At 41.3% G+C, this 27,682-nt stretch overlaps 1 protein-coding gene across 16 annotated transcripts in view; it reads right to left on the bottom strand.

Annotated features, from left to right (window-relative positions):
* The window catches only part of EBF1 (EBF transcription factor 1), a 385,100-nt gene that overhangs the window by 11,510 nt on the left and 345,908 nt on the right, over nt 1-27,682 (bottom strand). For 11 of the 16 annotated variants that reach the window (XM_069484298.1, XM_069484282.1, XM_069484285.1 and 8 more), the window contains 5 exons: nt 22,740-22,828; nt 6,156-6,221; nt 4,955-5,132; nt 4,125-4,304; nt 90-284 (listed from right to left, as the gene is read on the bottom strand). In XM_069484298.1, the coding sequence (XP_069340399.1) occupies nt 90-284; nt 4,125-4,304; nt 4,955-5,132; nt 6,156-6,221; nt 22,740-22,828 (708 nt within the window). The remainder of the gene's footprint in view (nt 1-89; nt 285-4,124; nt 4,305-4,954; nt 5,133-6,155; nt 6,222-22,739; nt 22,829-27,682) is intronic. The other 5 variants (XM_069484294.1, XM_069484296.1, XM_069484297.1 and 2 more) reach the window with 2 other exon arrangements.

The raw sequence follows: 27,682 nt of genomic DNA, 5'->3' as shown, positions 1-27,682 counted from the left end.
CTCAGCAACAGTGATGTATCTGCTTCAGGCCCTGGGAGGGTGAGGTCAGGGCGCTGGATTTGGGTGGGCAGGTGGGGCCGGGGGCTTACCTTGCAGGCTGTTCCCATTGGTGCTGGTGCAGGTGGGAGGGGGAGAGGTCTGGGGTCTGACGACTGGCGCGAAAGCACTCTTTTGTTTCACGGCTGAGACCATGTTGGCTGGTGAGAAGGAGAAGATGCCCGAGGAGCTGCTGCAGTTGGAGGGGAGGCTTGTGGAGGAGGCCATGGTGGGGCTGGATGGCACTACTGAGACAGGCAATGGGAAAGGAGAAAATCAGCACGCCGCATGGCATTCTGAGACGAGGAAGCCCAGAGCCAACCCCTGCCCGACCACCCTGCTCCTCCCCGCTCAGGCTATCCTTCCAGCATGAACCCTCCCTGAACTCACAGGATCCTGTCCACTTTCACCGTTTGGTACTTAGCACGTGCTACCTTTCATTGTCGGTGATCTTTTGTGTGTTAATTATTGTGCCAGGTGGGGTGCTAGGCACCGGAGTTGTAAGCAGCATTTGCCACCAGGGGAAAATGACCCCTTATAATCAGCCCAAAGCACTACCCAATCCAAACACACTGAGTGCTTTATGGAGCAGAACGCAGAGCCACCATCCTAGGAGTTTTCCAGGCCAGGAAACAAAAGGGCAATATCCTCTTATAAGGGATGGAGTAGCACAAAATAGTGACAAAGGTGAGCAAGGCCAACTCAACAGAGGCATGAAAGGGAAATCAGAGAAGGCTTCAGAGAAGAGGTGTCAGGGGGATCACTCCAGGTAGCACCTATGCTAACGGTCTAGCAAAGGGGCTGGGGACAGGAGAAACAGTAGGAGGCCAGTTTGAGAGGGCGTGGTTGCTGCTGGAATGAAAGGTGTGAGGAAGAGGGGTGAGTTGCAGGCAAGGCTAGGATTCCAACTTAAGGCACTGGCTGATGGTGGTGCATTTGTGTCATTCCTCCCCATGAGGCTATGAGTCCCTTAAGGTATGATGGCACCATAAACCGCACAACACAAATACAGAGGGGTAGGAAGCCAGAGGGATAAACAGACTGCCACATGCAGCATTTGTGGACCGTGCAGAACTACAAGTCCAAGTTCCAAATTCTTTATCTCCCCCTTGGAGCTGTACATAAATGCTTGTGAATTAATAAACAGTAGGGTAGAAGCCTTATGTAAATACTCACAGTCTGGTAGTAGTGGGGTTGCAGATAATTAATGATGAGAGAACTTTAGCAATTCAGAGAGAGAGAAAATCTAGTAGCTTGGGGCTCTGAAAGTTTGGTTGATGTACACTCTCCACCAACTGCAGTCCTTAGCTTGGCCTCTCATCTTTGTTCATGGCTAATAATCTTTAGGGTTACTTTAGGAAACAGAGATTTTGCACACTCTAAGTCAAGACTAATGTTTTCATACCCTCACTTTCTACTTCTTCCATTTTCTGCATAAAAGTTTGAATTCTGTCCAGTGATTTTCAGGCACTTAATTTGAATTCTAGGCACTTGCTTCTACTTTATTATTTTTCACATTATGTAATAAACATTTCATATTGTTTTATCATTCACGAGAATCTTCCAGTCTTTTTCATCTTGTCATTGGCAAGACAACCTTAAGTCGGGGAGTATCACTGAGCAAGTGAAACAAGCTAAGACTCAAAGTAGTTTAGCTACTTGCCCAAGGGCCATAGCTAGAATGCCTGAAGCCAAGAATCCGGCCCAAATTCAGAGCCCTTTCCACCATGCTGCCCTGCAAAGGAAACAGATCTCCAGGGGGAAGGCTTCATTCCCATGAGCCCACCAGAGTCCAAAAAGCTGTTTGGGTGGCCTTATCCTTGGCCTGTTGGCTTTGGAAGGTTAAGGAAGGGGGCATCAAATCGGTCATAGGCAGAAATTGCCATGGGGGGAAATGACCCCTTATAAACAGCCCAAGGCACTACACAATCCAAACGCACTGAATGCTTTATGGAGCAGAACACAGAGCCGCCATCCTCAGAGTTTTCACAAACATTTTCTAAACTGTACTTTTTCTTTTAATGAGGCCAGCATTTTTATACATCTCTTAGGATTTGTAAATGTGAAAATACGCTCAATAATAACACCCATTTAAATTGCAAAACTCCTGCACTGGAGGTTTGATTTTTAAATATTCGTAGACTTGAGATCCTGCTGGTTCACTGAGGAAGGCAATTAATCTCGTTGGCAAATGCGATCATTATGTGTATTTAGAGGTGGGGAGTTTGGGGAGGTGGTTACGGGAGGACGGGGTGAAATACCGTCAAGCGGCTCCATTTGTTATAACATTATTAGTTATCAGCCACCACACCAGAAAGTATGTTCACCGGTGGAATGTCTTATTTTATATTTTTATTCCGTCGGAATTTTTCAACATGAGTGGTTTATGAATAATTAAATATTATGGAGGCAAAAATTCAAATCAACTGGGCTTTGTGTTTATTGTTTTATTTGCCTTTATGCAGATAAAACCCGTCCCATCTGAGAGCCTATTTGAGAATTTAATACTATATTTGTGAGCGCTGAGGAAATCAATTAATGGAAATGAAATGTTCGAAGTTTCACAGCCTGACAGATGCAATCTCAGGCTGAAGTCGCTGAGTGTCTGCACGGGCTCGAGGAGAGCATTCCAAGTCCCTAAATTGAATTGCTACCATATAGCAATTAGTTTATTGATTTAATTAAGAATGCTACCTTTTAATTTTCAGGTCATGATCGAAACATTTTCTGATTGAATAGATGGGAGAACACTGAAATGATAGATCTATGAGAAACAATCTTTCAATAAATCAAAATCTAATGTGAAGCTGACCCCAGACACTTGTGAGCAGACAGACATAATATATGCAGATTATTTGGGGAATTTTAAATGTTCAATGAACTGCTGATTCCAAAGAAATAAAATAGAAATATAGAATTTTGTGTCCTTTAGCAGAAAACTTCACCCAGAAAGTAAAAGTCTCTAAGTGTACTTTCAGAAATAACTTCTCTTAAAGGCCAAGAGTTATCTTTCTTCTTTCAAAAAATGAGCACAGTCCACATTTTCACCATGAGAGAAGGCATGATTTTTAGCCAAGACTCTTTTTTAAAAACCATAAATATTCTTTCATTTAATGACACACGTTCTATCCTTCCACACATGTTTGGCCACATTTTACACATAGAAAGAGTCACCTACAATGTCTAAGATGAACTTAGTTAACTATGTAACTTTATTTCCTCAGAGGGAAATAAAGAGATTGTGGGGACATGACTTATGACATTTTATACATAAAGATGACAGTTCGCTGAGGTTCTTTAGATGCAATATAAATGCTGTACCAAAAAATACTTAAGGTAAACTTCTTTAAGACAGGTACAAGACACCAACGAATGTTTCTTGTGTATGTATGTGTTTTTTTTTTAATTTGCCAGACTTTTGGAAAAAATAAAGTGTGCTTTTGATTTTTTTTCTTTTTTTAAGTATACACCAACACAAAGGGAGAAAAAAATCCAAGCATAAAAAATAAAGGAGTCCTATTCCCAAAGGGGGAGAGTTTAAGTTTTGGACTATTGTTACTACAGTATACCACCACCACCACTTATTATCATCTTTGGATTATCATGGTTATTACAGAGATTTATTGAACCTGCCTCTCAAGTGCCAGATATCAGGACAAGTTCATTACCTGCACTATCTTATCTATGTCTCACAGCTGCATGGGGTGGGTGCTAGTTTCTTTCCCATTTTACAGATGAGAAAATCAAGACTTGGGGAGGAGATGAACTTGCCCGGAGCCACCAGTTAGTAACTGGTTGAAGCAGAGGCCAACCCATCTCCCTCTGACTCCACGTGTGGGCTCTTGGCATGACGTCATCCGGCTGCTTTTGGGTGCAGCTGGGAGACTCGCTGGGGAGGAAGGTGAGCAAGAGAGAGCAGGGATTTCTGTTGGAGGTGAGGGCGCCTTTAGTAGCATCACCTGGGGCAGTGCCTTGCAGGATGGCAGCCCTCAGACCGAGGAGCCCTGCCCAGTGGGCCACACAGCACGACGATGCTCCGTTCTTGCGGGGAAAACGTGCAGGAAGGCAGGACACACATCGCTACTTACTGGCGTAGGGCGAGTTGGCAGCTGAGCCGTTGAGGAAGGTTGGGGAGCCGCCCAAATTGGACATGGCGGCAGAGCCGTAGCCGTTCATGCTCGTGGTGACGGAGTTGTAGTTGGTCTGCTGGGGAGTGGTGCTCGGCACGTACCCGTGCGGTGAGACGCTGCTTGAGTTGCGGGTGAAACCTGAGGGTGGGGGCGAAACCGGGGGTGAGGGCGGCGTTCAGATGGTGGCGATCCTGGAAGACTCGGGGAAGGGAAGGTCTCTGTTTCTTGCCCCCTCGCCACAACCCAGCAGGAAGGGATTGGGTGATTCATGTGCGTGGGTTGGTGGTGCTAGCTCTGTGATTAAAATGGAAAGCGAGCAAAAGACACATTTCTTAGGAGATCATAAATACTTAGCAGGGCCGTGAGAAGTGGCAATGCGGGCCTATAAATTATCATTTTGGAGCAGAAATAAATCCCGACCGAAGAGATGTACCCTGGAGTGAACAGGTTCCCAGTCCCTGGGCTAGAATGATGTGCTTTGGCCCCTCAGAACTTTAATTCCATCCCTCTTTGCGATCTGTCATTCACGGTTTACGGTGAAAAGTCAAATGCAGGCATGGCTAAAAGCATGCACCCTTTCTAGCCCCCTGTACTGGGTTATCAGCCGTGACAGTTGGAACAGAAATTCTACAGTAACATTAGAGACACACAAACTAAGAGTCTCCCCTTTGGGACAAAAATAATTTTTTCAAATAAAATTGTTTTATGACCAATAAATGTGGAACGGGGGAGCTTGAGGTTGGAAAGGGTCAGGGAGGGCAGGAGGGAAGAGAAGGGCAGCTTCTGACCCTGATTGGTGGCTTGTGATGCCTCGGAGACATTCACGGCCAGTTGTCCACTGAACGAATTCACGCCCATCATCCCTGCGTGGACCGAGGTGTTAGCAAGGGCCGGGAGCTGGTTGTGGTTGCGGGGGACACTGTACAGGGCTTCTGCAATGTCTGCCGCTCTCTTCAGAATGATTTCCTGAAAAGTCAAAGGAATATCCCCTTTAGCTCTCCATAATACCATCATACTCCCCATAATACCATTCTGCCAGCGCCAGGCACTTTGCTCAGAGCTTGCAGTGGTTCATGCTTTCAGTGGTTAAGCCTTCTGATAAACCTGCGATGTCAGGGTCACATCATCATGCCCATATCGCAAATGGGGAAACCGAGGCTCAGAAAAGCAAAGACCTCCCCTAAAAACACTTAACCTATGCAAGAACAGAGCTGAGATTCAGAACTCCATTTGACTTTGAAAGCCCATTGTCTTAACCATTCCTTCATACTACCTTACAGTCAGTAAACGATAGCACCACGAGGCTTCCCTTCCCCCCAGTGACACGTAGGAACTCTGAGGTTACCATGGAAGAGAGAGAGAGAAAGAAAGAGGAGAGAGAGAGAGAGAGAGAGAGAGGAGACTGACTCCGTAATTCCTCTCTTCTGTTGATGTTAAGGGCAGGTTGTAGATGACTACCAGAGTCCCTGAGTATTAATGGGACTGTGTCTCCCAGACATTGTCTCAGGCGACACAAAAAAGAGGTGAATGATTTGTCACACTCACAGTTTCCTAAGCAATTTGAACCCTATACATGGAGTTGCTCTACGAAATAGGAGCAGACAATATTACTCAGGCCTTGTTACACTTTTTAGAAGAAATTAAACCCCCCATTCTTTTCCTAAATTTGCTTGAAAACCTGAGAGAAATAAAATAAAGCGCCGGTAACTCTCCTCTTCAATTATGAAGTACATTCCCACTAAAGATTAGTTCGAAATGGAGTACCTTTTCTTGCAAGGAAAATGATTCAGTAGAAAAGGCAATAAAAGATTTACAAAAGAGAGAAAGGATTGAATAGCCTTGCAACATGTTATAGCTGAATTACTTATACTCTTAACTCATGCACATGGCTTTTCTGTTTTTTATGCTTTCTTGAGAGTTACAAGAATGAATCTGAGATCTCCAGTTGAACGTGGAAGCCCACACAGGGTAGAGACCCAGAATGCTCACCTGGTTGTTGTGTGGCATCCCATACAGCGCCTCTACCAGATCGGCGGCTCTTTTGAGTATTACCTCCTGTCAAGAGAAAAGCAGATACACTCCTCTGAGTGAAGGTTACAGTCCTCTGAGTGAAGGCAGAGGGACCACATGATCATTCTGGTCCCCCTGGCCATCCTTTGCCAAGGCACTGCTAGAAAGGCAGGAGCATGGGGAACCCCAGAGTGGCGTTCAATCACCCATTCATCCCTGTTCACATACACACCTAATTGAGTCAAACCAAAGGTGAGCATCATTGGTGCTGCAAGATAAAATACATCACTCAATAGTGTGCCATAGGCACGATAAAGCACTCATATGTTTATTGCTGAATACAATTCTGTGGTCATTTACTAGATTACTACAATCAATGTCATTCAGTGCATGTTATGAATCCCCAAGATGTGTTTATTTTGCACTTAATTGCTTATTCCAGGAACCCTGACCTTATCAGACAGGTCATTTTCGAGGGATTTCCAATCAATCTTCAGTCACTAGAAGCATGTAGCATTAAACTTCTTTTGTTTATCTCCCTTGTATGGCAGACCCATGATATAAGGGGTGATGCAGTAAACCCACCTACTAAGGCAATGCACCGTTTGTCAAACGCTCTTACAAAAGGATTCTCACATCCCCAGAAGCCCCTTCTACACCAATTTTCATGGCTAGCAGAGTCTGTTTCTTTTAGAGCAATTCTTTGCTATTGCAGTATTGTTTGTCATTTGCTCATTCATTCTCATCCTATATATAGGCCCCGCTGCTCATCCAGTTGAAGAAACCTATCTCCCTCTTTTCATTTAGGTGGGCTTCCATATTTAGTTTGCATGCTTGGTTCTAATAATATGGTGTTCTCTCCAAAAATGCATGTGGTGGTAATTTTTTTATTCTAATCAAAAGAAATCATTCTCTCTTCATTTTGCCCTAATTTTCTGCAGATTCATTTATACTTGAATGTGTGTGGGGGGGGGGTGGAGGGAAGAAAAATTAAGCTTGATGTATATAACAATGGGGGCTTATCAGAGAACCAAACCTAAGGGTGTGGTATGATTATCAGAGGTGATTTGCAGGAAGATATGTTTACCACTTTTTGCTGTAGGTAAAGTTTCAAACAGAAGTTTAACTTTAAATATTTTACACAATAGCTTTCTGCATGGAGAAGCAGTGCTGTTCAATTTTTATATACTGCAGACGCTGATCAGAAAATAGGGATATAATTGCATTCATTTTGCTGTCACCATAGCCTCTTCAAAAATCCTTGAACAACTCTTGAAATGACAAGCTTTTAGATACATATTAGCATTTTTCAATTTTAAATTCTCTATAATATAAGATAAAATAGTTGTCATACTACAGTAACTACTTATGACATATCTAATGTCCTAAATTCAAAAATGAGATAGAGGGGTTTTCAGTTCTCAATAAACACTTATACTTGCCTTAAGCTGCTAGACCCCCTTTATAAAACAGTTATTTTTCAAGTGGGGAGTAAAAAGCATTATATCATCAACGGGGTTTGAACCAATACATCCGAAGTCATTTCTTTATTTTTTAATGCAAGCTACAAGATAATTCACCACTTTTTGTTTGCAGTATTGTCTGACCACAGCAGTTAATAATTTACTACAGTGTGGGCACACTAAACCCTATCCCCGGATCAAATTCAGCTTGTGTTGCTTTCACTAAAACCTCATGGCTTTATCTGGCTCTTAGGAAAGATTAAAACAAAACAAGATTAAGTCAGTTTATTTACTAAGATTTGACTTCTCTGGGTCTATGTTCATTTATTTCTTCAAATAAATATTTATGCTAGTGTTTGGGCTTGGCAGAGAAGGTATTTTTCTTTCTTTCCATTTTAGGAAAAAACAAAATAAGTTCCCTGTTTCTCAAAAGCATGACGAGATGCAGGAAGAAACTAAACTTCACTCCTGTGACACTATGATTGGGGACTTAGAGCAGTGCTCCTTATTTTCATTAATTACATGGAACCAGAGAGGAGGGAAGTTCAAAATTAAATTCCAAGATACTTGAAGTTTTTTGTAAGCCTGAAAAAATTTTATTGATCAGTGTATCTTACATATTTTAATCTTATCTATTGTTGGTGATAAAGGTTTTCAATGGCATAATCCACTTATTTCTTTCTCCTTACTTTGATATGCTATCCAGAGCTCTCATCACCATTTAATCTTTTAAAAATGAAACATGTGAATTTTGTTTCCTACAGTTGCATCCACCTTTGATGGATTATGCCAGAGCACGTCTTTCCATTCAGTACATTGCCATAGGTGGGCCACCAGCACAGTGTCACTTTAGGCCAGCAGTCTTGGATCTGAAGAGAGTGAACCTAGATTTCTTGTCCTAGAAGTGACATCCTTAAGTGATATTTCCCCTATTTTAAAATATCCTCCACTGCAGTACAACTTTTAAGGGCTTAAGGGAGGCTTGGTTCAGCCTTGCCAATGTGATTCAGCTTCCATTAGTTATTTCTGCAAATAGGAAGGAGAAAGGAAATTTCTGGGTCCTCTATGAGCTGGTGCAGTGGACCTGCAAGGTGCTTGGGTTTCGGTGACCAGAAAATTGCTCTCACCTCCATGTCATTACGCTCCCAGTGAACTAGCCCCCAAGCGTGTTTGTGTTGGGGATCTAATATATTGCCTTTCAATCAGAGCTGAGAGCCACTGAACACACAGACAGAACATGACGAGCAGGTCAGGAAAGCAATAAAGATTTTACAGAGCTGTCCAAGGTGCTAAATTTACTCAATAATGGGTTTGGCACCATAGTGTTAACCTCTCATTTACTACCAGTTTGAGGGACTAAATTGAAGTAGCTGACTTCATTTACCTTGAAATGTATATTTTATGACATTATGTAAGTAGATTGAAAGGGCACTGCAGTTTTAACAATTTAAAGGCTAAAGCATGTTTAAGATGAAACTTGAATATTTATTGTATATTGCACTTAAAGTATATAGAATGTTAAAATGTATTGATTAAATTTGTAAAAGGCATTATAAAAATGACAGGTAGTATAAAAGATGTATGCCTTTTAAAATCAAATTGATAGTGTATGCTATCTCTTCTGTGGTCACAAGTGTAATTTTTTTGCAGTTTTAGATGGTAATTTGAAAAATCTGTAATTTCACATTAGGAAATGATTGAGCCTTGGATGTTAAAAAAAGAAATTTCCCATAAGGGGAAAAGAGCTGGATGTTTCATATAATCTTTTGTCTCTAAAATTGTTCTTAAAGTCTTATTTTTTGTGGCATTAGGCGGGAGCGCAGTATGAGGATCCTTCCATTCTAATACGCAATTTTAATATTTCTGAAAAGAAAGAGCACTTGACTAGCACTAATATCTAATTTTTCAAGGCATTTATTTGTCAGGAGAGATTTTTTCTTCTTTTCATAATGTTTAAAATGTCTCCCTACTTGCAGTTTTAAACATGAGGGTAGATATTAGACTCTTCCAAGATAATTAATCCTATCCTTGGATTTAAAAAAAAAATCCCATTTGGGAATTAAAAAGACAAATACTAGTATCCTAAATATTGAAAAGCCCCAGAGTCTCCTTATAGAGGTAATGCTTGTTCTCCCATCTACATCCAGAGTAAGATGATTTTTCTTCTTATGGCCTTGGATTTTTTTTTTCTCTCTTAAAGATACAGAAAATGTTTACTCCTTAAAGACAATAAGTTTTTGCTGATCTGTTTCATCTCACAATCAAAATCTGGCTTTGCCTGTCTTGCTATGACCATCAGCTGATGATTATGTGAGTGGAGGTCCGCAGAGAAAAAAGCGAATACATTATGCTAAATCTATTTGGAGTCTACAGAAATACTGGGGAGACTCAAGGAGGGCTGGGGTTCCACGAAGCAGTTCAAGTGTAATTGTTATGGTTTGTATTTATGTTTTGGCAGCTTTATAATACAAATGCTGAATGGGCTACAGATACAAAGAGAACAGCTTTGCTTTCTAAGTTGCAACCCAATTAGCAAGTAACATTTGAGCTTCTTGTTGCCCCAGTTGCCACACGTGGATGTTATTCTCCAGCACTTTTGAGGCACATTATCTTCCCAGGACTGAGCAATAGCTTTTTACGAGGGTTACACAAGATTGCCCCAGCAACTGGTCTTACCATCTCTATCCAATCTTGTCTCCCGAAGCATCTGAAGAGCTGCTCCCTTTTCTTGTCCTCCCCAGCCTAGAGGTAAGCCATTTGGCTCCTTCCTACGTCCACACCTTCACTCCTTTCATCATTCCTTTTCTGGGAATGCTGGCTTCAACCTGTGCCCATTTATAACGCTTCTCCATCCTCTAAAGCCTGGTACGGAAGGTGGCGGTGGAGGTATGGTAATGAAAGAGATAAATCTCATCTATTGAAAGTGGAACATGAACTCATTCAGTCTTAACAGAGAGCCCCTTGAGGTATTGTGTGTGTTACCATTTGGCAGATAAGGACACTGAGACTCACCGAAGTCAGCTAAGTGTCCCCCGGTTTTACATAGCTGACCAGTGGCTGAACAAGGATTCCACCCCAGGCCTGTTAGATATCAGAGCCTGAGCTCTTGAGAATTATAATATTCCATCAGAAATAATTCCACCTTCACTGATGCTTCAGCTCGTAATCCAGCACAGCAGAGAAATACATGCTGAGAGGTCATTTTGCTCTGATCTGAAATGTGTTAGTCTTCACGCTTAAGCTAGACTGCAGGCTCTTTGAGGCCATAGATATGTCTTAATCTCCTTCTCTAATCCTCTAGCACAATGTTCAGCCAACCACAAGTCTTGAGAGATTCTTGTTGAAGAGTTTACTCTAAGACAGTTACTGATTTTAAAAAGTGCATGCTTAATTTACATGATGAAATGACACAGTCATATATTTGGCATAGGTTATAAAAGCAGAAGACTTCAATTTGGTGTTCCATTTGGCTATAGGCTTTTTAATCCAATATATAAATTCCCAGAGGTCAAGTTTTGATCACTGTGAGTTTTTTTTTTTTTTTTATGTCACTTTTTTTTTTTAATGAATTTGCTCTTTCACTCCTGCTGGCTTGTGCTTACATTTTAATTTTGTGATTAATATAATGAATCATGTCTAGTACAGATATTATCTCAAGTTATAGGCTGCTAGCAACATGAGGTTGGACTTGATGTACATCAGCCTTTTATTAACTGTACTCTTAGGCCCTTAGAAATACTCAGGTGTTTGCACATTAACAGAAAGCCACATTGGGAACCAGCCATATCATGTCAAATATGCAGACACAGTTCACTCATCTTTTCTTCTGTTTCATGACATTGAAATCTCTGAGGATTATTCACCATCCGTGGGAGTCTTCTCTTTAGCATTTGACCTCAGACGTGCAGCTAGTAAGCTCACGTTCACTGGCCACATCTGGCCTTCTAGGATTAAGGAGAAGGTTGTCTGACCGACACTAGATGCATTTATAAGTTCAATTCAATGTTTTGGGTAACTCAAACCCAGATGAGCAGGAAGGATGGCCTGAACTTCCTTTCATGCACAGTACAGATAAGCCAACTCATAAAGCCATTTACCAACACGACATTAATTTTCAAGTCTCAGGATTAGATTTTGAGACTCTGGGAACTCCCTCATAAAATTAAGGCCCAAGGATGCTTTAGTAATTTGGGGGGACAATCTGTGCTTGGCTTTATGCTTGCTCGAGTGAGAAATAATGTTTTGAGAGATGTAGGAGAAAACAGAAGATAAACCACCAGCATCAATTATCAAAGTTGAGTTGGGTGATTTCTGAGAAATAAATACAATAATTTTCTGTCATTGCACATCTCCTGATACCTGTTTATCACCAATCTACTCTGCCTTATCAGGGGATTCAAGATGCAATGGGCCACCTATCAGCAACATAAAATGAAGTAGAATGGCAAAATTATTCCTGACGCAGAGACGATAAGCACCTGTCAATGAAATCAGCATTGATTTCACTGGCCTCCTTGCTCTGAAGTTTACTGTAGGACCCAGATTTTGGAGTGTACATTCAGCTCACCAGACTTTAAGTCCTGGTTCTTTCTCCATTTACTTCTGAAAGTCTGGGTGCTATTACCGATTGGAAAGCCCGAATGCTGAAAAATCGATTAGAAGTGTCTTGCAGCCCACTTCCTGCAGAGCCGGATGTACAATGCAATAAATACCAGTTGTACTAAGATGTATTTCTGCGGAGGGTAGTTTTATATCCCAACTTCCTTTGTGTTTATTTAGCCAAATGGAAAATTCCACAATGGTAGACTTTGCATTCTAAAAAATCAGTATAATGAGGGCAGTGAGGGAAAGAGTAAAACAAACCAAAATAACACTTGGGCACTGTTTAGTTTCCCATCCTCTGAGACATTCTTCAGATTTTTCATTTTTCTTGTAATATGAACTTCTCGAAATAGAGCTTTACCGCAAATCATTAGAAGCCTTTAGTGTCACACTTTAAACACTCTTTACTCAGAAGCCCTATGACTGAGAAGAGTCACTTACATTTAGCGTGGATATAATTAAACATGTTTCTGTTGAAAGGGGCATTCTCATTATGGCTAAGGACCACTTTAGAGTAAATTGAAATGGAAAGGAGGAGCATAAATGAAGTATAGGTAGCAAGTGCTTATTTCCAGGGAGGCATAAAATGCCAAATGTGTAACAATTATATTTTACAACCCTGCATTCTAAAGGCTTCATAGTATTTTATTATATAAGAAGATTCAGCTGAAGCTTTGACTGCTCTACAAACCATCCTAGTGCATACTTGTTGCCCTCTTAAATCCCTCTGAAAGAAAAAAAAAAAATGAAATTCAAACCACAGTCAAAATCTGTAGAAATTTCCAGAACAAAGGAATGAAATATTTTGAAGGAATCTACTGCTTTTCATACAAGAGGCCAAGGCATCAAAAGCATTCTAGTCTAGAGAAAATGCAGGGGGTACTTCTGAACCTCCTCTAATTTTCAAGTTAATTTTATGTTCAGATTAGATGACAGCCCTGTTACTTCTCAAACGTATTATTTTGTGTCACCCTTCAGCGTGACTGGAGGTACACCAGAAAGCTCCGCCTTTGTTAAAAACATGGTGTAGTAGACTTCTGAATCCTCTGAAATTAAACCAGGTTGTAAGCTAACACAGTATCAACGTAAGACATACTAACTTACATGATTGACTTTTACAGTGGAAAGAAAAAGGCTGTTTGCAAGCAGCTGTTATTGCCTCCGTGGGAAAAAAAAAAAAAATCAATGAAAGTGAAATGAACAAGAGATTTTGTCTGAGTTGCAGTTAATACCACTGAAGAGCTATGGATATTAAAAGGTCAACAAATAAATTAGCCAGAGTGTTATGAAATGAATGATTTGGCTCATAATTTTATTGAGTGAAAATTGTTCGCTGCCTATTAGACCAGGTAATTTTTATCTGGTGCCTCAATTACTGTTCCGTAAGCAATAATATAGTTGTAAGAGCTGTTGGTTCGATCGCGTGACCTCTGAGAAGCTGGCCAGGACAGCTGACTTTACTATGATGGATAACTAAGCTTGGGCTCCACGAGGTGCCAAGCTTCCCTTTCCTGCAAGGGGATCTCATAAAAGAAACATTACAGCTTGATTCATTTTACCAAAATGTTCGACTTTTCAAGTGTCAGCAGTTAAGTATAAATTGTGAAAACAGGTATTCGTGAGAAGAGTTATGACAATGGTTTTCCCACCTTTTGGGTCTCCTGGCATTTTCTTCTAAATGGTGTCATGGTAATTGGTGAATGGGAGCCCGGGGTGCTTCCCGCCACAAATACAGTGAAAAATGGTGTCTGCACCCTTGTGGATATGACCTGCTTGGAGGTACAGAGCTGAACTTGCTAACCTCTGGCGGGATCTTCTTATTCCAATCCATTGTACTGGTTTAAGACCCACGCTCTGGGTTAGGTCCTGCTGAGTGGCCTTGGAAATCGACTTTCTGATCAGGATAAAAGTGTCTGCTTAAAGAGAAAGCTCTGGACAGAGGTGCCTTTTTCAGGGGTAGGTTGTAAAGTCAGCACATGAAACAAAAACTGCCTAGAGTCAAAATTACCCTTGAAAATCTTTTAAGTCACCTTTAAGTCGGCAAGGCCTGGACTTTTAGAAACACAAAAAGCCCAAAATTAACTACTTGTGTTTCCCTTTGTCTTTTGGCTGTGGCTTTTCTTTCCCTGGGGCAAAGCAGAATAAGTATCTAGCTTGAAAATAAAAGGACCACCGAATAAACAAAGAGGTATTTGTCATGCACATACGTGTGTGTTCGTGTGTTCATGTTTTTGGTGTGTGCGTACAAATATATGTGTGTGTTTATATTTTTGGACACATACTAGAGTTAAACCTGAGTAAGTGACACGTACTCATGCTGGAACTATACTGTACTTTAAGGATATCTAAGGGAGGCAAAAATATCGTTTGCTTTTGCTTCTTAAATTGTTGAACATCATCAGCTATTATATGTACCTCCAGACGAGTGGTACCTGTGAATAATGATTCCCAAGGCTTTACAGATGGTCCTGAGTATAACTGCAATGAAAATCCACTGCCTCAAGACTGCTGGGGCTCCATCTTTGTTCCTCCAGTGCTTAATTACTCAGGGCTGGAAATAGTGAGCAAGAGTTAAGGCCTCCTCGCGTCTTCGTTCCTAAGGGCTTCAGTCTTTAAGAGGAGGATGCTGGGTGATTGGAGGTAGAACTGAGTTTGTTCCTTGTTCCTCCTGTTACTTCTCCTTGACCTAGTGAGTAATTATATTCAATGCCCCTGTACTGGGGTGCGATATGAAATGGGTTAAACTTAACCCTCCTCATCCAGAGCTTAGTGCTAAAAAAGAACTTGAAAGAGGTCCAGGGCTGAGCTATTGGATAACTGTTATTGCAAGGCCCTCCACATGGCTCTGCAGCTAAATAGGGAAAGAACGATTCCTAAGGTTTGCCTGTGTGCGTGCTGAATTCTTGCTGTCACTTTTGCCTAGCTCAGCCCTTTGTGAGCTAACCTCAGTCTAGGCCACCACTTCCCTCCTCCCTCCAACCAAGCTTGAGGGATTTTAAGATTGGTTTGCAAAATGGCCTTTTTTCTTCAAATTCCTTTTTCTTCCTTCTAGGAGGCAGTCCTTAGAGATACAGGCTCTGGATCCGGAGTCCGATGGCCTTGGCTCAAATCCATGCTCTGCTGCCTATTAGTACTGCAAAGTCAGGCCTCTGTGTCCTCATCCATGAGACAGAGTTAATACCAACACACCTGGTTCGGTAGATTAGTTAGTGCTAATCAAGCAATAGCCAGCAATATGATTGATAGCCTCCACTTATTTTCCAGAAGACTTTGGTAAAATACATACATCCTTGCAGTCAGTGTGCATTGCGTGTCTGAGTGTTGCGTTTGAGATGTCATCCTGTTAGTAAAACTCTATAAAAGATTCTGAGAGGACAGATGGTTAGAAAGTGTGGGGAAGTAGAAAACCTCCATTTACTAGCTGTGTAAGCTTGAGCAGGTTAGCTGTCCTCTCTGAGCCTCAATGTCCTCATCTCTAAAATGGGAATGATACAATAATGACAAGCAGGATAATTTACTGCAAAACAAGTCAGTTAAAGATAATGTGAATAAAGTAAAGAAGTAAGAATTGTAACTGTTGTGGGGGCCATGGGCCTTTTCAATGAAGACACAACTTCCTTTTCCAGAAAAATATGTGCAGGCATGTGTGTGCGCATGCTCCTAACACACACACACACACACACACACACACAGAAATTCTACATGCAATTTCAGGGGTGCACAGATGTAGGCTAAACTCCCCTGATAAAAGAAATATAAGTAGTAGGGGATAGCAAGCCCCTAAACGGAGCACATTATCAACTGGGGAAATGGAATTTGCCTGTGAGTTTTCTGGCAGATATAAGGGAGGGAGGGGGAAAGGACCGCATTCCATAGTTAGTGTTTTTGACAAGAGAATGTGGAGACAAAATGTTTCCTGGAATCGATTTCAAACGTGCTTTTTCTAAGAGTTGAATATATTAGAAGATTTGCATTTTTTCCCTGTGTTTTGTTGAATAGGGTCACTTTTGTTTCTAGATATAATGTTAATAGAGTTTCTTCAAATTAAAAAAAAAATGTAAATAAATAAATAAATAAGATGAAGAGGAGGCCAGTGTCAGTGTGGAAGATAAAGACATCAGGTTTTCCTTCTCCTTTTCTGAATCCCTTAGTCATCCTGCTTTCTGCTGAGAGGCAATGTGCTTATGCAAAGATTTCTTATTTGTATTTTCACTGATGCAACTGCAGGTTTTGAATTACTGATAGTCTTTGCATAAAGACTAAAACAATAAAAGCATAATTAGAAGACATTGTATACAGCCGACTCCGGTTTTATTTTGCCCCAGCTCTGTATTTATGATAAATCACTAAACACGAACGCTCTTTAGGGAGGGTGATTTTGGGTCTCATCTCTACACTGAGCAAAAACAGTGCCTGTGACTGGAGACTGAATTTCAATTTTGCAAGTGTACAGTTGAACTGAATAATATTTGGCACAATGCAGTGCACAACTGAGCCACTAAATGGCTGATTTACTAAATTATTATTAGATGAGCCCTTGCTGTTCCAAATGAAAGTGCAGTCACTGTCTTCCTTCATGGTGTGTTCAAATTGTTCTGTGTTTAAATATTCAGCATGAGGCTAATGTGAACTGATGAACTGAGACTATAAACATTCACTTTCAATACAGATAGAGCGACAGAGATGCAACATATCATGTGGCCCACAGAGGTGAAAATGATTTATATTTAAGGATGTTGCTGCCTCCTTCCATTACTTTAAGGTACTCTTAATTAGCCTGGTGTTTGAAATGACTAATTCCCACGTACACAGGAAGAGCAGCTTCATGGAGACTGAGATTTTCGAATGCCAAGGAAGGAGACGCCACCATGAGGATTTGCTGCCTCTGTAGTTCCAAACCTTGAGTTTTCTTCCTGGCTGGCTGGCTACGTAGTACCAGCAGAGTAGCGCGTCCAGCAGAGTAGCGCGTCTGCCAGGGCAACCATGGTGCTTGACATTCAGTGTGCTCTTTACGCCCACCCAAAGGGTCCACCGTCCATCCTGCCTCTAATCTGTCCTTCCTACCTTCCATCGCCCCCAGCACCCACCTCCCTCTCAATCCATACCTGCTCCATGGCCACACTAGCGCCTCAGTCCCCATCTCACTGGCTTCTTTACTGACACCTGCTGGAATGAACGACAACCCTTTGCTCCTTGGACAAATCTAACCCCTCCTCTCTCCTTCCCCTTTGAGGGCAGTTATAGGCAAGCACTTAAAATACTGTGATCACTTACAGTAGATTAGAATTTTTTATTGGTGCCGTGTTGCCATAACAACACGAAGACAGCAGATGACTTAAGCTAAGCTTGCAAAGCAAAAGGCTGCTCATCTGGCAGTTAAAATGAATACAGTTCATTTCACAAGTTTCCCATATGGACTCTTAGTGTATGGTAATGAGGAGACCATATGGTGAGAGAAAAGGCACTGAGAACAATTGGGTTCCACTGGCTGAGTGGGAACTTGGGAGAGAAAACCCGGGTGAGAGATTCTGGTGTGCTCTCTGGGTTCAAGGTTTGGCTGAGGTTTGTTTGGGATGGTTGTTTTCCATAGGGGTTTCGAGTTTCTTAATCCGTTCCCTAATATGTAGGCTGTGTGAAATGACAAACATATTGCAAATTTTGCAATATCATTCATCACAAACTGTCAGCGGTGTTTGCAAATCTGACTTGCAAGATCTTTTAAATGTGTTGTTCTTAAAAGGCAACAGTACTAAGTTTTTAGACAAAGTGCAGGAAAATTTAAGCACTTCTGACAAGCAGAAACATTAACAGTAATCATTTTTAAAACACTCGCATCTTTTGCCTGCATGTTTAGCTGTAAATAATGCTAGAATGTATAAAAGCTTTAAAGTAAAAATGTAATAAATACCTTTTATTATGTTTCATAAAGGATAAAAAAAATGCTTTGCGCCACATATATGTGCTGTCTATACGTGTGGACGTATAGAGATGGATAGCTCCTCTTCCCCTCACTACTAACCAGATTGGAAACCAGGGAGGACAGCTTGAAAAAGGCTCTAAAGTCAATTCTGTACTATACATGCTTCATAAAAGATGAATATAAATGCATTAGTTAGACACGGTGAGCTAAATTAGAAGGTCAGGCAGGGCTGGGAGGGCTGAAAAATCACACAACCAATGAGTGTAATTACTCTTTTTTAAGTCTATTAAGTGGTGTTGTTCTATCGAGGCTCAGGGGTATAGGACATGAAGAACAAGATAAAGTAATGTGTATTTATTACTCCCACTGGATCAATTTACCAGATATTTTCAGCTCCATAAAGCAAAATACACAAATGCAGCCTTTGTTACTTTTCTCAAACTGCTTTCTTTTCTCTAAAAGAGGGACTGGAGGAAAAACACGTGTGCCCTGAGAAGGTCTCCATGCCAACCCCTCCTGGTGGGAGAATGAGAGAAAGCTGGTGAGAGTCTGCAGAGGACGGGGCCAGGTGTTGGCATGGGTGGGGAGAGAGAAGCCAACCGTCTCAAGGCAGAATTATCTGGGTGTTCAGATCTGAAGGAAAAATCGGAACTCGATGTAGTGGAAACAGAGGCTTTTGAGCCCAAGGACATGGGTTTGAATCTTAGTTTTCTCATTGCTCGCTGTGACGTCATTGTAGCGAGTCACCAGAACTCGGGGGGCTCTGGCTCCTCATCTGAAATGGGGAACACTCACCATGCAGGGATTACCAGCCCCTATTTACTGGAGTCACGCTATAGGCCTGGGATACCTTTTTGCATAAATTATCTCATTAGCGCCAAGATGGTTTGGTGCATCTGCTTTACAAAGGAGAAGCCTGAGGCTTGGGAAATTGAGTTGTATGCACCAAGTAGTCGATCCGGTTTCCAAAATACACATCTGTCTGACTTGAGAGCTCACTCTCTTGGCCTCTATGTTCTTAAAAACCTTCATAACGCAGTGCCAGGCTCGCAGTAGGCACGAAGCAAACAGGTCCCTGCTTCCCAGGGTTCACAGTCCCTGCGCGGGCTACCAGCTAGGCTCAGGCTCTGCACTCACTGCCTCTGTGCGAGGGCTTACTGACCTCTCATGAAGACAAGGAACAAACTGGAAGGGGATGGAGACACCTGACCTTCAAAACAGAGAGAGCTCCTTGCTCAGTGTCCCTGGATTACATCGCTGCAGCCATCAGCATCTCAGAATTTCTGATCCTCCCTACCTCTAAACTGTAAGAAAAGTCAATCTTGACCCCAAAGTTGGTCACATGTTCCTCCCCCTCCTGCCAGGATCCAGAGAGGAAGGCAAAACTGTATGAAACGACCGAATGCTGTGATTTATAAACCTTAGCCTGCCTTTCTCCATGTGTATATGAAAAAGGAAACCAAAAAACATCTGGGTTTAGCATAATTACAGTATTTTAAATCTGTGTGTATAGCAACTATCACTGATGGTGATTTTCAGGGACAAAATAATGTGCAAAGAAGGATTCTGCTTGCTCCTGTTTTCCCCTTTGGTAACTGGGAATGATGTCTGCCTCTCCGACTTCCCTCACAGGAGGGGCTCCAATAAAACAAAGCATGTCCAAGTTTTTTGAAAAAACACAAGCCTGTATACAAAGGCATATTATTATGGAAAGCTGTCTGCTTGGTCTTTGGAACAGTTTCATTTGACAGAATATGTGGGTGGTTGTATGAATCTAGCTTTGTCTATTCACAAACACATGGGTTTAATAAAGTGGAGTTTGTTTTTTAAGGTGTGTGGTCCACAGCTCACTGAAACACTCCTGTTTGACAAATACTGACCATGATTCTAAGAAAGGCGGAGCCCATTTGTATCCCCCTAACAATGGACAGCAGGAGTATAAATCTCCCAAGTCCACAGGAATACCTTGTGCTGGCTCCATCCGCCACTTCCTGACCCTGCCCTTGAACTCTAACTCCACCTTAACATTCAAAGCCAAGAGGACAGCCGCTGAGCTCTGAGTCACACTGAGAGCTTCCTGGGGTGGGCTCTGGCCGGGCCCTGCACGGTCAAGTGGCTAGAGGCAAGCTGTGGAGTGTTTCCTTAACACACAAACCCATTGTGTCCTTGATTACTCTTCCCAAACCCAGGAGAAAAGGGCGGGGAATTTCACCATCAGGCCACCAGGGACAAAGCGACACGTGCCTATGCTATTTGTCCAACATTTCTGAACATAACGTGCAACCATAAAAATGTTTTCAAAAGTAAGTACACAAAACTCAATGCTAGATTCCATTTCTCTCCTTTCCTTATAAATAAGAAAAGTACCGCCTGGCTTCTTTAGATCCCAACCATTAAACCAGATTTTCTTCTATTTTTCAATAAATATCTTTAGAGTGGCAGCTATGGGCCGGATGCTATGCCACGGTTACCCATGGGATTGCCTCTCTTTATCCTTACATGATCCCTGCAAAATTGGCATGTGTATTATCCCCATTTTGTAGATCAAGAAACAGAGGCACACAAGATAAATCACATACCCAACTGCTCACCAGGTTTAGGATTCCCTGCTCTGCAGTCTGGACGGAAGAGCTCTCAGAAGCAAGAATCCCATTCTCACTCAACCAGCAAATAATCATAGCTACCTTTTTGTTGAGTGCTAAATAAGTGATTAAAATAACAACCTGACAAGGTAGGAAAGATCACCATGCCCATTTGACAGATAAGAAAACCAAGGCACAGAGAGGTAAAGGATTTTGACTTAGGTTGCACAGCTAAGTGGCCAAGCTCTGAGTCCAATCTGAGACTCTCCTAAACACATCCAGGGGACCCTAGAGATCAAATGCTAAAGCAAATGCTAAAAATAAAGTGAAGAAGATGGTTCCCAAATAGGAAGAATCTGGCATTGTACCTAAGCCTTTGTTCTAGCACTAAGACAGCTAAGGCACTGACCATTAGGTAGACACACATCATTTATACCATTGCGCTATAAAATTAACAATTTGTCCCACAGAAAATGCTCAGGAGCTACATTTTTGCTAGGCAGAGAAACCTAACGGCAAATCTCTCCCCAAAACATCCATGCTGCAAAGGGGGACTGCTGTTCATTATTATAGTGAGATTGTTTCATCCGGGTGGAAGGGAAGAGGGAAGGACCTGCAAGATGGAGCCCCTTTCAAAGATAAGGATGTGAATGAACACACTAACACAGCATGTGACATCTTCCTCAGGTGAAATGCTTTCAGGAAGTTTTCGCCAAGGGGAACAGCACTGCAGTTCTGGGAAGCTGAGGTCAAGGTAGAGGACGGATGCTTTGGCTCATCACAGACCTTCTTCTCTGAGGCAGTGGTGCCCTCCCCTGTCCCACACATCTGTGCGTCGGCCTGAGGGGCAGCTCTCTCCTGGCCAGGGCCTGTCCTGACAGGTGTCTGCCTGCAAGGGCAGCCAGCACACAGGTGGCCTCATCCCCCAAGGAGGTTCACTGAGCTAGGAAGGACGGCAACTTCATTTTTATAAGCATTTTACGAGAATAATATGGATCTAGAAATGACATCTCTCTAGACTTACGGTGGCAAGGAAAAGGACCCTGGAAACTACCATTTAATTTAATAGTTTTCACTTGTGTAGCAAATGAAATTTCATTTTGCTGTCAGCAAACAGTGGATGGTAATGCAACTAATTCTGTACTTCGAACTTCTTTAGCATGTAACTGTTCTCTCCTCTGAGTCCTCACAGAACAGTCATTGCATGTTTGTTAAATGTCCTGTTATTTTCGGTTACAATCAGTTGTGTCTGGAAATCTCTCCCATACAGAGCCCAGATTCCTCAGGTACAGAGCTGGGGAGATCCCCAACTTTCCCAAGTACACGGTCATCAATAACAGTCAGTTTCCTTCTCTCCAGATCGACCGTTAGTGACATATTACTGTATGACATATATTACTCTGTCCTGAATTTTTGTTTAATTTCTCACATATTTGTGCCTTATTTCCCAAACGGGTAGGATGCCTCAGGAGGAAAGAGCCTGTGCTCTCTTCCCAGTTTCAAGATCAACCAATATGTTTTCTTTTGAGCTCTAACTGTTCTCCCCTCACTGGGGATAAGTCTAGATCCTCCCGTAGGTGGAAATTTGGTGTTCCTTTTCCGTTTGAGAACTGATGATGTAGTGATTACATGGCCCAGCCTCTGGAGCCAGGGCTGTAGAGGTTTGAATCTCAGTTTAGCAATTTACACGCTGTGTGCCCTTGGGCAAATTATTCAATCTCTTTGCTGCATTATTTTCTTCTTTAAAACAGGAGTGGTAATAGTACCAACTTCAGAGCGTTGTTGAGAGGATAAAATGAGGTAATATACATAAAAATAAGCACAGTGCTGCCTGGCACATAAGTGCTCGCTACTTTTATTACTGCTTATCTTATAGCCCCAAACACACAAGGCACAAAAATATGAGTTGCTGACTTATGAACGCATTTTTATCAGATGCAGAGTCACTCAAGTCCAAGTTTCCAGAGACCATAACCCAAAAAGCAGGTATGCTGACCTTTGGCAAACGCTCAGGGTCGCCAGGGTGCCGGGGAATGACCTTCTGTAACCTCTGGAAACCGTAATCGATGGTGGGTTCGTTGAGCGCTGCAATGAAGAAGTCACACAATTAGAACACTTCCAGGAAATAAGGCAGAACATGATCTGCAATACTGACAGTGCGGAAATAACTGGAAAGTCCAACATTTCACTGATACTTTTGAATTAGATCATGAAATGATGATATGAATAATCTCTTCGCTGAACATTGGCACCATCTACTTCTGCTATTTACCACAGTGGGGAATGACTCACCCAAAAGAACATTAGAAACAGGCCTTGAACGCCACTCCTCTGGCCAAATTCTATATTCTTTACATTATCATAGATAGAAAGTGAAATGGTGTTTGCCGTGAGGTTTTAGGATTCACTTTAGTTCAGCAGGTCAGGTAAAAAACACTCGAGGGTGTGTACACTGCAAACAGCAAGAGAATTAAAAGTACCTGCTGAACTGCAAAACCCCTAATGGACCTCAGCTGATATAAAATCTCAGCGCCTTCTCTGCAATTAAACATGCAACAGGATGGAGGGGCAGAGGACAGTGGGCGGGGTGGATCTTCTCAGTGTGGGAAGCCTGTGCCACCCTTGACAGAGTCTGCAAAGAGACAGGTACTGAAAATGCCCTTGATTCAAAACCCTCACATGGAAAATGCCAGATCCATTCATCAATATTGATATTATTTCAAGAAAAAGACCGACCCCTGTGGAGTACTAGCTTAGAGTAGCTGAGCCTCCAGGAATAATTCTTAAAGAGACTAAAAGAAGAGCAAACCCGTAATATTTGCAGCTAATGGGCCTTATTGTGCCCATGTTGACTCTTCAAAGCACCCTTCAATTAAACACAATAAAAGTGGACTCTGGTCTATCATTTTCAAAATTCCTCCCTGGGAGAGGAAATATCTTAAGCCTTTCTTACGTGAAAAGATGAAAAAGATGGCAGCTCCCTTCTCCACCATATCCCCTGTATCCCAAGTAATGGGTAGGTGAGTGTTTTTGAAAATTTCTTTTCTTTTCTTTTTTAGCGTAACCAAAGTGTTCAACCACGTATTTTCTCCCATACGGAATAAAAAGACAGTCTTTGTAGTTCTGACATTTAGCTATACATTAGAAAACAAGTTGCCACATGCTTTACTTAAAATGCATTTCCATTAACCCAAATTTTAAAAGTAAGATTCATACTAGTACTAACTTTAAAAAACTGTATTAAATTCAAATAGGTCCCAAGGCTAATGGAAGCAATTTGTATACCAACCCAAACTGACTGGCCCACTTTTCAAAATACAGGTATGATAATCTTGTGGTTTTAAAAGGACATTTAAATTGAAAGACTGTGAATTTAGTACATAATTATACCAATAGAACCCTTTAACTTGTCAACTTGTAAATCTAAAAGGCTATCAATCATTTCTAAAGAGGAAATAAACCTTAAAATTCCTTGATTGACAGTGCTTACTTTTTATGTAAGAAAAAAAAAGGGGAGAAAAAAAGCCTGCATAAAGTGGCCAGAAATCCATTTACAAAAGTACATTGTTTTACATAGGTGAGTAAAAAGCCAATAATTACACCTCCAAAAGACACATAAATCAGAGTAAGTACTTTTTCCTCACTTGTATATTTTAAGTTAGAATGAACTTCAGGTAACTTTTTATTAAAAAGATTTTTCCCCAAATGTAATGCTTATTGAAGTCATTAATAGAGTAGCATTTTCATTTAAGACAATGCAATCATTTTTGCAAATATGAGATTTAGCCAACCCTGCCCCCTTTCCAAACAGTAAACTTTCAACCTGTCTCTTGTGGAAATTAGCTAAAATTATACCCAGGTGTACCAATCTCTCTATCTATACTAGTATATGAGTTAAGGCACAATATTTATTATTCTTCCCATTTTATGAATTACTTTCTAAACCCTTGAGAAGAATTCTTTTTTCAAATTAAGACTTGTAGAGAAAAAGCCATAGAATTCTTTATGCAGGGTAAAGCTGTTACTCATAAAATCCACGGTATTTAATCAAGAAATGCATAAGAGAGACAGGAATGATCACTGAGGTTTAAGTTATTTATCATATCCACCCCCCACCCATAATGCTAATTGCTAACAAAAATGTTTAACCATAAATAGTAGCTTTAGACAATTCAATGTATCATTTAAATCTCTGAAAATATAATTCAGCATTCTGAAAATGTTAATTCTTGGTTTTATTTTTCAGTCCAAGCCACCAATAAAATTTGGATTGCCGACCCAACCCTTCAACATTTGCATAAATGAATTCCTATTGTGTGTGGAAACCCATGGTTGTTAATTGAATGACTGTCAGATGTATTGGGGGGAGGATGTGTTTTTCTGGCTCTGTGGCCAACTCACAATAGAATGGCTGACATTTAATATCAGCAATTAAAAGAACTAATTCAAACATCATATGGAACTAATAGCTAAAGAGCTGAGGAGAAGTCATTCTGCTGCTACAAAGAGTAATTGAATTAGACATATTAAACTTGTTATTCAAAGAAAAATAAGCATCTACTCCGTGGAAGGTATACTACGAGAGGCGAAATATTTAAAATAGTAAGGCAAAGGCTTGTAATTTATTTCCCATGCCTTTATGATTTGCTCTCTGTTCATGTTTTTAAATATGTTAACCTGACCTCAAGATGAATATTACAGTGGAATTGTCCAGTGCTGTAGACAAAGCTAACTGTGCTAAATTCAAAGGAAACTGATGATTTCTCTGATTGCATTAACTAGAGAAAAAAATGAAAGTGATTACTGAATGGGGGGGGACATCTGATAAAGACTGTTACTTAACCCCCCTAAAAAATCAAATGAAATATCTGGGAAAGGGGATGGTTAAATTATGGCATTCCTATGAAATAGAGTCTGATGCAGTCCTCAAAAGCAATGTCATAGAAAAAAGCATTTACTGACATAATGTATTGCTAGGTTAAAAAGAAGATTACAGGAGCAGATATACAATATGGTCACTTTATTTAAACAAACATATGTAGAATAAAGGAAACGTGTCTGTGTATAAAGTCCCAAACAGTAGTTGTTTCTAAGTGGTGGGTCTTAAAGTGCTTTTCTTCCTCTTCTGTGCTGTGCCTTTTCTAAATTTTCCACAATGCACACACGTTATTTTTATAATCAGAGAAAAAAGTTAAGAGCAAGAGATTGTTGGTGAGATGGAATTTGACCTGCTTGTATAAAGTAATGACATAAGAAACTATGCTTTAAAAGGGGTCTGTATACCCTTTAATAACCTTGCATAGGTTATTACAGACCATAAGAAAAATAAGTAGTATACTTTTGGCCAGTTGTATAAATATGTGACTATTCATAAACTCTCTGAAAATCAACAGAGAGGGTAACGGGGAGGAATCATAAAGAATGGTATATTTATTTCATCAGTGGGGGTAGTCGTACCTTAGGGACATACATCTACTCTGCAAGAATGTAATATAAAGTTAATCCCTCAACAAAGTGACCTCATTGTACTCAAGCGCAGGGCTCAGGGAGCACCAGAAAGAAATGGGAATAATCAATTTTTTTCTTCTCAAACTTGGGACAATTCCGAGAATCTGGTAGAGAAAAAAAAAAAAACTTAATTGGGCATAATTACCCACAAATAAAGAAGCATGAAGAAGCATGAGCATCTTAGGCCGAAAAAAGAAAAACAGATGAAGCTGTAAACTGCAAAAAGAATGGAATGACGAGAACAGCTTGTGTGGCCCTGCTTCCCAACAGCCAGTCCACACTCTCTGAAAAGGGTTTCAGAGGGTGTCACCCTCAACCAGTTAGGGGAGGTAACGGAATAAGGAAAGATCACAGGTTTAGAAAAATCTCTTATCCCACATAGAAAAGCCCCAATGCTTACATCATCAGCATAAAATAGGACAAATGAATGCATCTTAAAAATTCCTAAAAATATTAAATTATCCATTTATCCAGTAATCATTTTTAGTGCCTACCCTGTGCTCACGGGGTGGCATTTGTAGGAATGAACTGTTTTCTGTCACAACACCGTAAGCCCTACAAACTTTCTGAAAGGTGCACATAATCAAACCCAAAGCCACAGCCGAAACACTCTGACTGCAGAGCTGGGACGCAGCTGGGGGTCTCACTGCCAGGCTGCCGCCCTGCTCAGGAGCCCATCCTCTTGTCTTTCTCATCGTCACCAACCCTGCTCCTACTGCTGACCAAGTCTCCACTGAGGGTCACACTACACTTAACGGGGACACATGAATTTGAAGTATGATCAGGCCATCGGAGAGCCACAAACAATTGAATTCATGATGTCTTTCACTGACCTTCAAACTCATTTACTGGTAGATACATAGTTAACTGAATAAGCTTAGTAGGCCCTCAAGGAGCTGTGTACAAGTATTGGAGGACATCTGAACTTCCCTGTAAACACATGAAGAGCAAGACCAAGTGCTCCTACCCAGGAGAGCAAGCTTGCAGAGCAGATGTCTCAGCTGAGATTTCAGAAGGGCCCTCCTCCTGCCCAGAGCTATGTGGTGACACTGGGAAGGGACACTGGTAGGATATACGTGCTGTATGCATGGGGATGGCATTTCAACTGCATCAGAGTTACTACTTTTGAAAAAGTAAAAGCTAATTAAATGGTTAAAAAAAAAAACAAACCGTCGCATCTGGCTTTGAGCTGGGACTGCTTATAGAGGGCGTTAGGATCCTTCCCAGTCGCATCATCTCAGACTCCCCTAAAGGAAACCAGTAGCTTTCTATTCTGAACCAGTCTCCACTAAGCCTTTCTCCTCTCTCACCTTCAACCCAGGTGCTGGTCAAGACAGAGCAGCTCTGGTCGTAAAAAGCTATTATATTATCTCCAATGTTCTAATGTTCATGCAGCATGAAATGCTGTATGCAAAGAAAATCTAGATAATA

Source organism: Eulemur rufifrons, chromosome 10, assembly GCF_041146395.1.
Source record: "Eulemur rufifrons isolate Redbay chromosome 10, OSU_ERuf_1, whole genome shotgun sequence".
In the NCBI taxonomy this organism is placed as follows: Eukaryota; Metazoa; Chordata; class Mammalia; order Primates; family Lemuridae; genus Eulemur; species Eulemur rufifrons.
The sequence above is the reverse complement of the archived record's forward strand: the minus strand, read 5'-3'. Positions and strand labels throughout refer to the sequence as shown.